The following is a 16,857-nucleotide window of genomic DNA, read 5'->3' as shown; positions in this document are numbered from 1 at the left end:
TGTCACTATCCAGAGCAGTGGTCTTGTCACTATCCAGACTAGTTGTCTTGTCACTATCCAGACTAGTGGTCTTGTCACTATGCAGACCAGTGGTCTTGTCACTATCCAGACCAGTGGTCTTGTCACTATCCAGACCGATGGTCTCGTCACTAGTCACACCAGTGGTCTTGTCACTATCCAGACCAGTGGTCTGTCACTTACCAGACCAGTGGGCTTGTCACTATTCAGACCAATGGTCTTGACATTAGCCAGACCAGTGGTCTTGTCACTATCCAGACCAGTGGTCTTGTCAGTATCCAGACCAGTGGTCTTGTCACTATCCAGACCAGTGGTCTTGTCACTACCCAGACCAGTGGTCTTGTCACTATCCAGACCAGTGGTCTTGCCATTAGCCAGACCAGTTATCTTGTCCCTTTCCAGACCAGTGGTCTTGTCACTATCCAGACCAGTGGTCTTGTCACTATCCAGACCGATGGTCTCGTCACAAGGCAGACCAGTGGTCTTGTCACTATCCAGACCAGTGGTCTTGTCAATAGCCAGACCAGTGGTCTTGTCACTATCCAGACCAGTGGTCTTGTCACTATTCAGACCAGTGGTCTTGTCATTAGCCAGATCAGTTATCTTGTCCCTATATAGACCAGTGGTCTTGTCACTATCCAGACCAGTGGTCTTGTCACTATCCAGACCAGTGGTCTTGTCACTAGGCAGACCAGTGGCCTTGTCACTAGGCAGACCAGTGCTCTCGTCACTATGCAGACTAGTGCTCTCGTCACTAGGCAGACCAGTGGTCTTGTCACTATCCAGACCAGTGGTCTTGTCACTATCCAGACCAGTGGTCTTGTCACTAGGCAGACCAGTGGCCTTGTCACTAGGCAGACCAGTGCTCTCGTCACTATGCAGACTAGTGCTGTCGTCACTAGGCAGACCAGTTATCTTGTCCCTATCCAGACCAGTGATCTTGTCATTAGCCAGACTAGTGCTCTCGTCACTAGACAGACCAGTGGTCTTGTCACTTTCCAGACTAGTGCTCTCGTCACTAGGCAGACAAGTTATCTTGTCCCTATCCAGACCAGTGGTCTTGTCACTATCCAGACCAGTGGTCTTGTCATTAGCCAGACCAGTGGTCTTGTCATTAGCCAGACTAGTACTGTCGTCACTAGGCAGACCAGTGGTCGTGTCATTAGCCAGACTAGTGCTCTCGTCACTAGGCAGACCAGTTATCTTGTCCCTATCCAGACCAGTGGTCTTGTCATTAGCCAGACTAGTGCTCTCGTCACTAGGCAGACTAGTGGTCTTGTCACTATCCAGACCAGTGGGCTTGTCACTATCCGGACCAGTGGTCTTGTCACTTTCCAGACCTGTGGTCTCGTCACTAGGCAAACCAGTGGTCTTGTCACTATCCGGACCAGTGGTCTTGTCACTATCCGGACCAGTGGTCTTGTCACTATCCAGACCAGTGGTCTCGTCATTAGCCAGACTAGTACTCTCGTCACTAGCCAGACTAGTGCTCTCGTCACTAGGCAGACCAGTGGTCTTGTCACTAACCAGACCAGTGGACTTGTCATTAGCCAGACCAGTGGTCTCGTCACTATCCAGACCAGTGGTGTTGTCACTAGGCAGACCAGTGGCCTTGTCACTATCCAGACCAGTGGTCTTGTCACTATCCAGACCAGTGGTCTCGTCACTATCCAGACCAGTGGTCTCCTCACTATCCAGACCATTGGTTTTGTCACTATCCAGACCAGTGGTCTTGTCACTATCCAGACTAGTGCTCTCGTCACTAGGCAGACCAGTGGTCCCGTCTCTAGGCAGACCAGTGGTCTTGTCGCTATCCAGACCAGTGGTCTTGTCACTATCCAGACCAGTGGTCTTGTGGCTATCCAGACCAGTGGTCATGTCACTATCCAGACCAGTGGTCTTGTCACTATCCAGACCAGTTTTTCTTGTCACTATCCCGACCAGTGGTCTCGTCTCTAGGCAGACCAGTGGTCTTGACGCTATCCAGACAAGTGGTCTTGTCACTATCCAGACCAGTGGTCTTGTCACTATCCAGACCAGTGGTTTTGTCATTAGCCAGACCAGTTACCTTGTCCCTATCCAGACCAGTGGTCTTGTCACTAGGCAGACAAGTTGTCTTGTCACTATCCAGACCAGTGGTCGTGTCACTATCCAGACCAGTGGTCTTGTCATTAGCCAGACCAGTTATCTTGTCCCTATCCAGACCAGTGGTCTTGTCACTATCCAGACCAGTGGTCTTGTCATTTGCCAGACTAGTGCTCTCGTCACTAGGCAGACCAGTGGTGTTGTCACTATCCAGACCAGTGGTCTTTTCATTAGCCAGACCAGTGGTCTCGTCACTATCCAGACCAGTGGTGTTGTCACTAGGCAGACCAGTGGCCTTGTCACTATCCAGACCAGTGGTCTTGTCATTAGCCAGACCAGTGGTCTCGTCACTATCCAGACCAGTGGTCTCGTCACTATCCAGACCATTGGTTTTGTCACTATCCAGACTAGTGGTCTTGTCATTAGTCAGACTTGTGGTCTTGTCACTAGGCAGACCAGTGATCTCGTGACTAGGCAGACCAGTAGTCTTGTCACTAGGCATACCATTGCTCTCGTTACTATCCGGACCAGTGGTCTTGTCACTATCCAGACCAGTGGTCTTGTCATTAGTCAGACTTGTGGCGTTGTCACTATTCAGACCAGTGGTCTTGTCACAAGGCAGAACAGTGGTCTTGTCATTAGCCAGAGCAGTGGTCTTGTCACTATCCAGACCAGTGGTCTTGTCAGTAGGCATAGCAGTGCTCTCGTCACTATCCGAACCAGTGGTCTTGTCGCGATCCAGACCAGTGGTCTTCTCACTATCCAGACCTGTAGCCTTGTCACTATCCAGACCAGTGGTCTCGTCTCTAGGCAGACCAGTGGTCTTGCCACTAGGCAGACCAGTGGTCTTGTCACTATCCAGACCAGTGGTCTTGTCACTAGGCAGACCAGTGGTCTTGTCACTATCCAGACCGATGGTCTCGTCACTAGGCAGACCAGTGGTCTTGTCATTATCCAGACCAGTGGTCTTGTCACTATCCAGACCGATGGTCTTGTCATTATCCAGACCAGTGGTCTTGTCACTATCCAGAGCAGTGGTCTTGTCACTATCCAGACTAGTGGTCTTGTCACTATCCAGACTAGTGGTCTTGTCACTATGCAGACCAGTGGTCTTGTCACTATCCAGACCAGTGGTCTTGTCACTATCCAGACCGATGGTCTCGTCACTAGTCAGACCAGTGGTCTTGTCACTATCCAGACCAGTGGTCTGTCACTTTCCAGACCAGTGGGCTTGTCACTATTCAGACCAATGGTCTTGACATTAGCCAGACCAGTGGTCTTGTCACTATCCAGACCAGTGGTCTTGTCATTATCCAGACCAGTGGTCTTGTCACTATCCAGACCAGTGGTCTTGTCACTACCCAGACCAGTGGTCTTGTCACTATCCAGACCAGTGGTCTTGCCATTAGCCAGACCAGTTATCTTGTCCCTTTCCAGACCAGTGGTCTTGTCACTATCCAGACCAGTGGTCTTGTCACTATCCAGACCGATGGTCTCGTCACAAGGCAGACCAGTGGTCTTGTCACTATCCAGACCAGTGGTCTTGTCATTAGCAAGACCAGTGGTCTTGTCACTATCCAGACCAGTGGTCTTGTCACTATTCAGACCAGTGGTCTTGTCATTAGCCAGATCAGTTATCTTGTCCCTATATAGACCAGTGGTCTTGTCACTATCCAGACCAGTGCAGTGGTCTTGTCACTAGGCAGACCAGTGGCCTTGTCACTAGGCAGACCAGTGCTCTCGTCACTATGCAGACTAGTGCTCTCGTCACTAGGCAGACCAGTGGTCTTGTCACTATCCAGACCAGTGGTCTTGTCACTATCCAGACCAGTGGTCTTGTCACTAGGCAGACCAGTGGCCTTGTCACTAGGCAGACCAGTGCTCTCGTCACTATGCAGACTAGTGCTCTCGTCACTAGGCAGACCAGTTATCTTGTCCCTATCCAGACCAGTGATCTTGTCATTAGCCAGACTAGTGCTCTCGTCACTAGACAGACCAGTGGTCTTGTCACTATCCAGACTAGTGCTCTCGTCACTAGGCAGACAAGTTATCTTGTCCCTATCCAGACCAGTGGTCTTGTCACTATCCAGACCAGTGTTCTTGTCATTAGCCAGACCAGTGGTCTTGTCATTAGCCAGACTAGTACTCTCGTCACTAGGCAGAGCAGTGGTCGTGTCATTAGCCAGACTAGTGCTCTCGTCACTCGGCAGACCAGTTATCTTGTCCCTATCCAGACCAGTGGTCTTGTCATTAGCCAGACTAGTGCTCTCGTCACTAGGCAGACTAGTGGTCTTGTCACTATCCAGACCAGTGGTATTGTCACTATCCGGATCAGTGGTCTTGTCACTTTCCAGACCTGTGGTCTCGTCACTAGGCAAACCAGTGGTCTTGTCACTATCCGGACCAGTGGTCTTGTCACTATCCGGACCAGTGGTCTTGTCACTATCCAGACCAGTGGTCTTGTCATTAGCCAGACTAGTACTCTCGTCACTAGCCAGACTAGTGCTCTCGTCACTAGGCAGACCAGTGGTCTTGTCACTATCCAGACCAGTGGACTTGTCATTAGCCAGACCAGTGGTCTCGTCACTATCCAGACCAGTGGTGTTGTCACTAGGCAGACCAGTGGCCTTGTCACTATCCAGACCAGTGGTCTTGTCACTATCCAGACCAGTGGTCTTGTCACTATACGGACCAGTGGTCTTGTCACTTTCCAGACCTGTGGTCTCGTCTCTAGGCAAACCAGTGGTCTTGTCACTATCCGGACCAGTGGTCTTGTCACTATCCGGACCAGTGGTCTTGTCATTAGCCAGACTAGTGCTGTCGTCACTAGCCAGACTAGTGCTCTCGTCACTAGGCAGACCAGTGGTCTTGTCACTATCCAGACCAGTGGTCTTGTCATTAGCCAGACCAGTGGTCTCGTCACTATCCAGACCAGTGGTGTTGTCACTAGGCAGACCAGTGGCCTTGTCACTATCCAGACCAGTGGTCTTGTCATTAGCCAGACCAGTGGTCTCGTCACTATCCAGACCAGTGGTCTCGTCACTATCCAGACCATTGGTTTTGTCACTATCCAGACTAGTGGTCTTGTCATTAGTCAGACTTGTGGTCTTGTCACTAGGCAGACCAGTGATCTCGTCACTAGGCAGACCAGTGGTCTTGTCACTAGGCATACCATTGCTCTCGTTACTATCCGGACCAGTGGTCTTGTCACTATCCAGACCAGTGGTCTTGTCATTAGTCAGACTTGTGGTGTTGTCACTATTCAGACCAGTGGTCTTGTCACAAGGCAGAACAGTGGTCTTGTCATTAGCCAGAGCAGTGGTCTTGTCACTATCCAGACCAGTGGTCTTGTCAGTAGGCATAGCAGTGCTCTCGTCACTATCCGAACCAGTGGTCTTGTCACGATCCAGACCAGTGGTCTTGTCACTATCCAGACCTGTGGCCTTGTCACTATCCAGACCAGTGGTCTCGTCTCTAGGCAGACCAGTGGTCTTGCCACTAGGCAGACCAGTGGTCTTGTCACTATCCAGACCAGTGGTCTTGTCACTAGGCAGACCAGTGGTCTTGTCACTATCCAGACCGATGGCCTTGTCCCTATCCAGACCGATGGTCTCGTCACTAGGCAGACCAGTGGTCCTGTCATTATCCAGACCAGTGGTCTTGTCACTATCCAGACCGATGGTCTTGTCATTATCCAAACCAGTGGTCTTGTCACTATCCAGAGCAGTGGTCTTGTCACTATCCAGACTAGTTGTCTTGTCACTATCCAGACTAGTGGTCTTGTCACTATGCAGACCAGTGGTCTTGTCACTATCCAGACCAGTGGTCTTGTCACTATCCAGACCGATGGTCTCGTCACTAGTCACACCAGTGTTCTTGTCACTATCCAGACCAGTGGTCTGTCACTTTCCAGACCAGTGGGCTTGTCACTATTCAGACCAATGGTCTTGACATTAGCCAGACCAGTGGTCTTGTCACTATCCAGACCAGTGTTCTTGTCAGTATCCAGACCAGTGGTCTTGTCACTATCCAGACCAGTGGTCTTGTCACTACCCAGACCAGTGGTCTTGTCACTATCCAGACCAGTGGTCTTGCCATTAGCCAGACCAGTTATCTTGTCCCTTTCCAGACCAGTGGTCTTGTCACTATCCAGACCAGTGGTCTTGTCACTATCCAGACCGATGGTCTCGTCACAAGGCAGACCAGTGGTCTTGTCACTATCCAGACCAGTGGTCTTGTCAATAGCCAGACCAGTGGTCTTGTCACTATCCAGACCAGTGGTCTTGTCCCTATATAGACCAGTGGTCTTGTCACTATCCAGACCAGTGGTCTTGTCACTATCCAGACCAGTGGTCTTGTCACTAGGCAGACCAGTGGCCTTGTCACTAGGCAGACCAGTGCTCTCGTCACTATGCAGACTAGTGCTCTCGTCACTAGGCAGACCAGTGGTCTTGTCACTATCCAGACCAGTGGTCTTGTCACTATCCAGACCAGTGGTCTTGTCACTAGGCAGACTAGTGGCCTTGTCACTAGGCAGACCAGTGCTCTCGTCACTATGCAGACTAGTGCTGTCGTCACTAGGCAGACCAGTTATCTTGTCCCTATCCAGACCAGTGATCTTGTCATTAGCCAGACTAGTGCTCTCGTCACTAGACAGACCAGTGGTCTTGTCACTATCCAGACTAGTGCTCTCGTCACTAGGCAGACAAGTTATCTTGTCCCTATCCAGACCAGTGGTCTTGTCACTATCCAGACCAGTGGTCTTGTCATTAGCCAGACCAGTGGTCTTGTCATTAGCCAGACTAGTACTGTCGTCACTAGGCAGACCAGTGGTCGTGTCATTAGCCAGACTAGTGCTCTCGTCACTAGGCAGACCAGTTATCTTGTCCCTATCCAGACCAGTGGTCTTGTCATTAGCCAGACTAGTGCTCTCGTCACTAGGCAGACTAGTGGTCTTGTCACTATCCAGACCAGTGGGCTTGTCACTATCCGGACCAGTGGTCTTGTCACTTTCCAGACCTGTGGTCTCGTCACTAGGCAAACCAGTGGTCTTGTCACTATCCGGACCAGTGGTCTTGTCACTATCCGGACCAGTGGTCTTGTCACTATCCAGACCAGTGGTCTCGTCATTAGCCAGACTAGTACTCTCGTCACTAGCCAGACTAGTGCTCTCGTCACTAGGCAGACCAGTGGTCTTGTCACTATCCAGACCAGTGGACTTGTCATTAGCCAGACCAGTGGTCTCGTCACTATCCAGACCAGTGGTGTTGTCACTGGGCAGACCAGTGGCCTTGTCACTATCCAGACCAGTGGTCTTGTCACTATCCAGACCAGTGGTCTCGTCACTATCCAGACCAGTGGTCTCCTCACTATCCAGACCATTGGTTTTGTCACTATCCAGACCAGTGGTCTTGTCACTATCCAGACTAGTGCTCTCGTCACTAGGCAGACCAGTGGTCCCGTCTCTAGGCAGACCAGTGGTCTCGTCTCTAGGCAGACCAGTGGTCTTGTCGCTATCCAGACCAGTGGTCTTGTCACTATCCAGACCAGTGGTCTTGTGGCTATCCAGACCAGTGGTCATGTCACTATCCAGACCAGTGGTCTTGTCACTATCCAGACCAGTTTTTCTTGTCACTATCCCGACCAGTGGTCTCGTCTCTAGGCAGACCAGTGGTCTTGTCGCTATCCAGACAAGTGGTCTTGTCACTATCCAGACCAGTGGTCTTGTCACTATCCAGACCAGTGGTTTTGTCATTAGCCAGACCAGTTACCTTGTCCCTATCCAGACCAGTGGTCTTGTCACTAGGCAGACAAGTTGTCTTGTCACTATCCAGACCAGTGGTCGTGTCACTATCCAGACCAGTGGTCTTGTCATTAGCCAGACCAGTTATCTTGTCCCTATCCAGACCAGTGGTCTTGTCACTATCCAGACCAGTGGTCTTGTCACTATCCAGACCAGTGGTCTTGTCATTTGCCAGACTAGTGCTCTCGTCACTAGGCAGACCAGTGGTCTTTTCATTAGCCAGACCAGTGGTCTTGTCACTATCCAGACCAGTGGTCTTGTCACTAGGCAGACCAGTGGCCTTGTCACTAGGCAGACCAGTGCTCTCGTCACTATGCAGACTAGTGCTCTCGTCACTAGGCAGACCAGTGGTCTTGTCACTATCCAGACCAGTGGTCTTGTCACTATCCAGACCAGTGGTCTTGTCACTAGGCAGACCAGTGGCCTTGTCACTAGGCAGACCAGTGCTCTCGTCACTATGCAGACTAGTGCTGTCGTCACTAGGCAGACCAGTTATCTTGTCCCTATCCAGACCAGTGATCTTGTCATTAGCCAGACTAGTGCTCTCGTCACTAGACTGACCAGTGGTCTTGTCACTATCCAGACTAGTGCTCTCGTCACTAGGCAGACAAGTTATCTTGTCCCTATCCAGACCAGTGGTCTTGTCACTATCCAGACCAGTGGTCTTGTCATTAGCCAGACCAGTGGTCTTGTCATTAGCCAGACTAGTACTGTCGTCACTAGGCAGACCAGTGGTCGTGTCATTAGCCAGACTAGTGCTCTCGTCACTAGGCAGACCAGTTATCTTGTCCCTATCCAGACCAGTGGTCTTGTCATTAGCCAGACTAGTGCTCTCGTCACTAGGCAGACTAGTGGTCTTGTCACTATCCAGACCAGTGGGCTTGTCACTATCCGGACCAGTGGTCTTGTCACTTTCCAGACCTGTGGTCTCGTCACTAGGCAAACCAGTGGTCTTGTCACTATCCGGACCAGTGGTCTTGTCACTATCCGGACCAGTGGTCTTGTCACTATCCGGACCAGTGGTCTTGTCACTATCCAGACCAGTGGTCTCGTCATTAGCCAGACTAGTACTCTCGTCACTAGCCAGACTAGTGCTCTCGTCACTAGGCAGACCAGTGGTCTTGTCACTATCCAGACCAGTGGACTTGTCATTAGCCAGACCAGTGGTCTCGTCACTATCCAGACCAGTGGTGTTGTCACTGGGCAGACCAGTGGCCTTGTCACTATCCAGACCAGTGGTCTTGTCACTATCCAGACCAGTGGTCTCGTCACTATCCAGACCAGTGGTCTCCTCACTATCCAGACCATTGGTTTTGTCACTATCCAGACCAGTGGTCTTGTCACTATCCAGACTAGTGCTCTCGTCACTAGGCAGACCAGTGGTCCCGTCTCTAGGCAGACCAGTGGTCTCGTCTCTAGGCAGACCAGTGGTCTTGTCGCTATCCAGACCAGTGGTCTTGTCACTATCCAGACCAGTGGTCTTGTGGCTATCCAGACCAGTGGTCATGTCACTATCCAGACCAGTGGTCTTGTCACTATCCAGACCAGTTTTTCTTGTCACTATCCCGACCAGTGGTCTCGTCTCTAGGCAGACCAGTGGTCTTGTCGCTATCCAGACAAGTGGTCTTGTCACTATCCAGACCAGTGGTCTTGTCACTATCCAGACCAGTGGTTTTGTCATTAGCCAGACCAGTTACCTTGTCCCTATCCAGACCAGTGGTCTTGTCACTAGGCAGACAAGTTGTCTTGTCACTATCCAGACCAGTGGTCGTGTCACTATCCAGACCAGTGGTCTTGTCATTAGCCAGACCAGTTATCTTGTCCCTATCCAGACCAGTGGTCTTGTCACTATCCAGACCAGTGGTCTTGTCATTTGCCAGACTAGTGCTCTCGTCACTAGGCAGACCAGTGGTGTTGTCACTATCCAGACCAGTGGTCTTTTCATTAGCCAGACCAGTGGTCTTGTCACTATCCAGACCAGTGGTCTTGTCACTAGGCAGACCAGTGGCCTTGTCACTAGGCAGACCAGTGCTCTCGTCACTATGCAGACTAGTGCTCTCGTCACTAGGCAGACCAGTGGTCTTGTCACTATCCAGACCAGTGGTCTTGTCACTATCCAGACCAGTGGTCTTGTCACTAGGCAGACCAGTGGCCTTGTCACTAGGCAGACCAGTGCTCTCGTCACTATGCAGACTAGTGCTGTCGTCACTAGGCAGACCAGTTATCTTGTCCCTATCCAGACCAGTGATCTTGTCATTAGCCAGACTAGTGCTCTCGTCACTAGACTGACCAGTGGTCTTGTCACTATCCAGACTAGTGCTCTCGTCACTAGGCAGACAAGTTATCTTGTCCCTATCCAGACCAGTGGTCTTGTCACTATCCAGACCAGTGGTCTTGTCATTAGCCAGACCAGGGGTCTTGTCATTAGCCAGACTAGTACTGTCGTCACTAGGCAGACCAGTGGTCGTGTCATTAGCCAGACTAGTGCTCTCGTCACTAGGCAGACCAGTTATCTTGTCCCTATCCAGACCAGTGGTCTTGTCATTAGCCAGACTAGTGCTCTCGTCACTAGGCAGACTAGTGGTCTTGTCACTATCCAGACCAGTGGGCTTGTCACTATCCGGACCAGTGGTCTTGTCACTTTCCAGACCTGTGGTCTCGTCACTAGGCAAACCAGTGGTCTTGTCACTATCCGGACCAGTGGTCTTGTCACTATCCGGACCAGTGGTCTTGTCACTATCCGGACCAGTGGTCTTGTCACTATCCAGACCAGTGGTCTCGTCATTAGCCAGACTAGTACTCTCGTCACTAGCCAGACTAGTGCTCTCGTCACTAGGCAGACCAGTGGTCTTGTCACTATCCAGACCAGTGGACTTGTCATTAGCCAGACCAGTGGTCTCGTCACTATCCAGACCAGTGGTGTTGTCACTGGGCAGACCAGTGGCCTTGTCACTATCCAGACCAGTGGTCTTGTCACTATCCAGACCAGTGGTCTCGTCACTATCCAGACCAGTGGTCTCCTCACTATCCAGACCATTGGTTTTGTCACTATCCAGACCAGTGGTCTTGTCACTATCCAGACTAGTGCTCTCGTCACTAGGCAGACCAGTGGTCCCGTCTCTAGGCAGACCAGTGGTCTCGTCTCTAGGCAGGCCAGTGGTCTTGTCGCTATCCAGACCAGTGGTCTTGTCACTATCCAGACCAGTGGTCTTGTGGCTATCCAGACCAGTGGTCATGTCACTATCCAGACCAGTGGTCTTGTCACTATCCAGACCAGTTTTTCTTGTCACTATCCCGACCAGTGGTCTCGTCTCTAGGCAGACCAGTGGTCTTGTCGCTATCCAGACAAGTGGTCTTGTCACTATCCAGACCAGTGGTCTTGTCACTATCCAGACCAGTGGTTTTGTCATTAGCCAGACCAGTTACCTTGTCCCTATCCAGACCAGTGGTCTTGTCACTAGGCAGACAAGTTGTCTTGTCACTATCCAGACCAGTGGTCGTGTCACTATCCAGACCAGTGGTCTTGTCATTAGCCAGACCAGTTATCTTGTCCCTATCCAGACCAGTGGTCTTGTCACTATCCAGACCAGTGGTCTTGTCATTTGCCAGACTAGTGCTCTCGTCACTAGGCAGACCAGTGGTGTTGTCACTATCCAGACCAGTGGTCTTTTCATTAGCCAGACCAGTGGTCTCGTCACTATCCAGACCAGTGGTCTTGTCACTAGGCAGACCAGTGGTTTTGTCACTATCCAGACTAGTGGTCTTGTCATTAGCCAGACTAGTGCTCTCGTCACTAGGCAGACCAGCCGTCTCGTCTCTAGGCAGACCAGCGGTCTCGTCTCTAGGCAGACCAGTGGTCTTGTCGCTATCCAGACAAGTGGTCTTGTCACTATCCAGACCAGTGGTCTTGTCACTATCCAGACCAGTGGTCCTGTCCTTAGCCAGACTAGTGCTCTCGTCACTAGGCAGACCAGTGGTCTTGTCACTATCCAGACCAGTGGTCTTATCTTTAGCCAGACCAGTGGTCTTGTGGCTATCCAGACCAGTGGTCTTGTCCTTAGCCACACTAGTGCTCTCGTCACTAGGCAGACCAGTGGTCTTGTCACTATCCAGACCAGTGGTCGTGTCACTATCCAGACCAGTGGTCTTGTTATTAGCCAGACCAGTTATCTTGTCCCTATCCAGACCAGTGGTCTTGTCACTATCCAGACCAGTGGTCTTGTCATTTGCCAGAGTTGTGCACTCGTCACTAGGCAGACCAGTGGTCTTGTCACTATCCAGACCAGTGGTCTTGTCATTAGCCAGACCGGTGGTCTCGTCACTATCCAGACCAGTGGTCTTGTCACTAGGCAGACCAGTGGTTTTGTCACTATCCAGACTAGTGGTCTTGTCTTTAGCCAGACTAGTGCTCTCGTCACTAGGCAGACCAGCGGTCTCGTCTCTAGGCAGACCAGTGGTCTCGTCTCTAGGAAGACTAGTGGTCTTGTCGCTATCCAGATCAGTGGTCTTGTCACTATCCAGACCAGTGGTCTTGTCACTATCCAGACCAGTGGTCTTGTCCTTAGCCAGACTAGTGCTCTTGTCACCACGCAGACCAGTGGTCTTGTCACTATCCAGACCAGTGGTCTTATCATTAGCCAGACCAGTGGTCTTGTGGCTATCCAGACCAGTGGTCATGTCACTATCCAGACCAGTGGTCTTGTCACTAGGCAGACCAGTGGTCTTGTCACTATCTAGACCAGTGGTGATGTAACGTAGGGTACTACAATCCTCGGGGCAGCTTCGCGGCTTTAAACTTGTGGTTTGCCCCCCCCCCCCAGGCTGCCTTTGTGAGCAGTCTTCCCTAAGCTTTCCTCACCAGCCGGACCTAACCCATCCAGCCAAACGGTATTGTAAATTTCCTAAATTGGCAGCCTTGTGTTGCCACTGTTCGAGCCACGCCATATTGGACCTGTTCGTGAGTGGTGGAAGTGGAGATGTGTTTACACATAGCCATCTTAATATATTCATTGGGCTGTATAAAATAAACCCATTCATCTTGTTGTAAATTATCCTGTGACTTTCGTCGGAAGGAAGATGGAAGTGTTCTTCAAACAACATTGATCGAGGATGCCATGCAGCCTACCAGTAAATATTGGCTGTATTGAATTTTGCACAAGTTGCTTCATAAATTGCGTTTCTCTAGATGGCATATCATCTCAGTTCTTGTATGAATGATATGTAGTTGGCGCAGAATGAGTGTTGTCCTTTAGTAACTTTGCAACACAGGAAGAAGCTGAACCACAGGTTATAATTTACTTTTGTTATACTGAATAACGCTGCTTTAAGGCTCATTTTTTCATAGACTGTCTGAGCTTGCCTCCTTACTCGTTGTATTTCCTCAATATTATTCTCTTGGAATCCTGAAAGTTAACTGTGAATTATCCTGTTTTAGAAAACAAGACGGCAGGAAGTGGGTATTTTAGGTGTGATCCAACTTTTGTTTTAATTTTCAAAATGAATTGATTTTAATTTTTGCGTTAACTTAGTTTAATTAATGAATATAACCTTTCCCGCAGTATCAAAAATGTGTTTGGAATAAAGAAGTGTGTATAAACAAATTAACTTAAATTAATATGACATGCATTGTGAGTTTTTAGAAGTCTACTCAATAATCTCGTATGGTAAAATACAATCAGTCATGAAGTTTATTGTCTTAACTTACATTTCCATATCCTCGTCTACGGATTCAGTGCCACAAACAAGACAAATCATGAACGTATGTAATATATATGTATCAGGTATCACTCAAATGTCCTCCTTTTCCATATCATACCAATATTATGTGTTATTTACCCGTAACAATACTTAACAATTTTATAAGTAAAAACTCTCCCTTCGGCAAACTTGTGCCAGTGTATATGCTTCATAGAGATTTTGAGAAGAGGTGAAACTCGTTATTTAATGAAACCGATCTACGCTGGAAATAGCTCCCCTATACATGACAGCTTACACTGATAAACAGAAGGATCATGGTGGATCAGAGCCATCCACGAGCTTTTGCCTCTAGGCCTTGTTGTCTCTGCTCGTCTGATAGCGATCACATCAAATTCACATCATCGGTAATTGACAGGTCGTAACAATCCTAGAAGTAAATATTCAACCGTCAACATTGAGAAATACAGGAAGTTTATTATAAAATGTGTGGCATTCAAAATGACAGATGAGGGCTCTACATTACAAAATAAACTCAGTGTTTAAGTCATCCTTTTAGCGTGGAATTGTTTCCTTCTTTCTTTGTTCGCAACCTGGCTACAGTGCCACTCAGCTGACGAAGTAAGTTTCTAGAACATTATAATAGGGTTGCCATATCTGCAGCACTTCGTAACTTAATCAATTTCCTTTCAGGTAATTATCATGGTGGCCAGTTTCATTAACATGATCCCATGTAAACCGGCCTTAAGGAGGACTATCTGTTAATTTGTGGTGTTATTGTGTGTTCCAGACTCGGTGCGACTGTGTGAGGCATTCTATGGGTCACTGGCAGAACATGAGGAGATTAGGGAATTGCAGCTGGAAGATGACACCAGAGTGGTGGAATAATTGGGGAGAACCCCTAAGGAGACAGAGAACAGCGCGAGTTCATGGGAAGATGTTCTGAAAAAGAGGGAGATGGTGATAGAACAGAGGGAGGAGGCATTCGAGAAGAAAACAAAGGATGTGGAGAAAGCACGTAAGGAGAGAGAAGAGGAGTTGGAGAGAGCATGTAAGGAGGAAAAGGAAAGAGCATGTAAGGACGGAGAGAAGGTTGTTGAGAAGAGAGAGCTAGCATGCGAAATGAGAGAGGAACTTCCTCTCCAGAGAGAGAGGGAGTGGCGGAAAAGAGAGGAAGGTCCACGGTGGCGCGAACTGCTCGTCTAGTACGAACCAGGTCACGAAATCCTTCAGCAAATTCTATATTGGGCCGCTGATCTGGGATATATCAATGTGGTGAATTTCCTTCTTGAAAGAAATCCCTGTGTGGACTCGAAGCGTACCGATTTGAATCATACTGCAGAAGGGGACAGCTGCATGTTGTGGAGGCTCTGGTAGGAAAGGAGAAAATCGAGGTCGAGAGGACTGTCTCTACTTTGGAAGGAGTGACATATATGTAAACATTAGTACCCACAGACAAGTGCCTGCACTTTCCTTGTCAGCCATACAGGGTCACGTGCAGGTGGTGATGTACCTGGTGGAGGAGGGAGGTATTACTGGGGAGTTGCCGGGTACTTCTCGTGTACAAGCTGCTCAGTGGGGGCACCTCGATATAGTGAGGTACCTCACCACACTAGACCCCACTAGTCTCAGCGTTAATACCAGTGGTGGTTACACGGCACTGCACCTGGCTGCACATGAAGGTCACTTTGAAGTAATGGAGTACCTCACAACACAAGACCCCACTAGTCTCAATGCAAAGATTATTTATGGTTACACTTCACTACAGATGGATTCTTAGGGAGGTCACCTTGAAGTAATGAAGTATCTCACCGCACCAGATCCCTCTAGTCTCAATGTTAAGACTACTAATGATTACACTCCACTACTTGTGGCTGCATGTGAAGGTTGCCTTGAAGTAATTGTGTACCTCACCACACTAGACCACACTAGTCTCAATGCTAAGACTAATAGTTGCACAGCTCTGACCCTTGTCAAACGGAGGGGGAAGGCACTATGAGGTGGTACGCCTCCTAGAGCAGTGCTCATTGAATAAGTAAGTTACTTTGACACGACAGTAATCTAGTGTGTCTCCCTCTATCCGTAGTACGATCCTTACCTGCGCCTTGGAGGTGAGGAGGAGCCCTTCCTCCTCTCGGAGATTCAGTACTACAACAGTGAGGGATCCTGCCGGTTACAAAGAACTCTGTGTTGTGTCGTTGCCTGGAAGCGAGTGGTATTCTGTGCTAAGGCTTGTAGCAACGTAAATAAATTGTTTCAAGGTAATAAAACTGTTAAATATGAGTTAGTGTTGGCCCCAGAACCATCTTCCCTTGTTCCCCAGGGTTGCGGACCATATGACGCTCTCTAATTGGGAGTTGGTAGAGTAATATACTAGCACAGTATCCTCGAATTAAGTGGTTGAAGCTGTAGACAGTGTGGATAGTCAGCACCATAGATCATCCAGGTAAGTGACCTCGAGAAACGTTTCCGTTGAAGACACTGGCAAAGAAATATGTAGCATGATCTCACATAGGTAGGTGGCCTTCAGATGTGTCACAGATGGGAAACTTGAAGTAATGTACGTAATTTTCCCATCATATAGATGATGAGCACATCAGTCGTCTTATAATTTTCATGTTTTCACTCCTCACCACTACATTTATGCTTTCAGTAGTTCCTGCATTGATCCCTGCAGAAGTATTTGAATTATTTTTAAACAGGGGTGAAAGTGAGAGTCGATGCAAGTGGCTGTGTCAGCGGAGAATGAGGCAGACTAATGATCCACTTATCCCAGTGCTTGAAATGCGAATTTACCAGGGCATAAAGTCAGGCTTGAAATTAGAAACCATATTCTGATATTAATTACATAGTAATTATAAAAAATAATAATTAATGATCTCAATTAACTTACGACGATAAAAATATCTTTTGCAGTGAATATTTGGTTTGAAAAGCCGTTGTCTCAGTAAACTCGCGTCCTCACTCTGAATCAGTGCAGCTAATTTCAGGTGCACCCCCCAATGGAGCCGCATAGGACTTTTTGACCACTTACCTGGAATCGAACCCAAGCTAAATGTCATGCTGCCGTGGTTTCATTGAAATGGCAGAATGGGTTTGAACATAACACAGGTTGAAAGGAGGGAGCTGAGGGCTGTCATACTCAGCTATGCACAGGGGAGAACGCCCAATGACATAAGAGACTTGTCGCTACAAAGAAACTATTGATCCCATAGGAAGCTTGAGTGGGTCACTAGTTGCACTATGCGATATTATGC

The 16,857-nt window shown here is 49.0% G+C and overlaps 1 protein-coding gene across 1 annotated transcript in view; it reads left to right on the top strand.

The window, feature by feature from the left end:
• Positions 1–15,782, top strand: part of LOC136886706 (uncharacterized) — a 79,348-nt gene extending 63,566 nt beyond the window's left edge. Inside the window, exon 4 of the mRNA XM_068230509.1 lies at positions 14,391–15,782. Within this exon, the coding sequence (XP_068086610.1) occupies positions 14,391–14,409 (19 nt within the window). The 3' untranslated portion in view covers positions 14,410–15,782. The remainder of the gene's footprint in view (positions 1–14,390) is intronic.
• The last annotated feature ends 1,075 nt before the right edge of the window (positions 15,783–16,857 follow it).

Source organism: Anabrus simplex, chromosome X (assembly GCF_040414725.1).
Source record: "Anabrus simplex isolate iqAnaSimp1 chromosome X, ASM4041472v1, whole genome shotgun sequence".
Lineage (NCBI taxonomy): Eukaryota > Metazoa > Arthropoda > Insecta > Orthoptera > Tettigoniidae > Anabrus > Anabrus simplex.
Note: the sequence above shows the minus strand (reverse complement) of the source record. Positions and strands in the feature narration are given on the sequence as shown.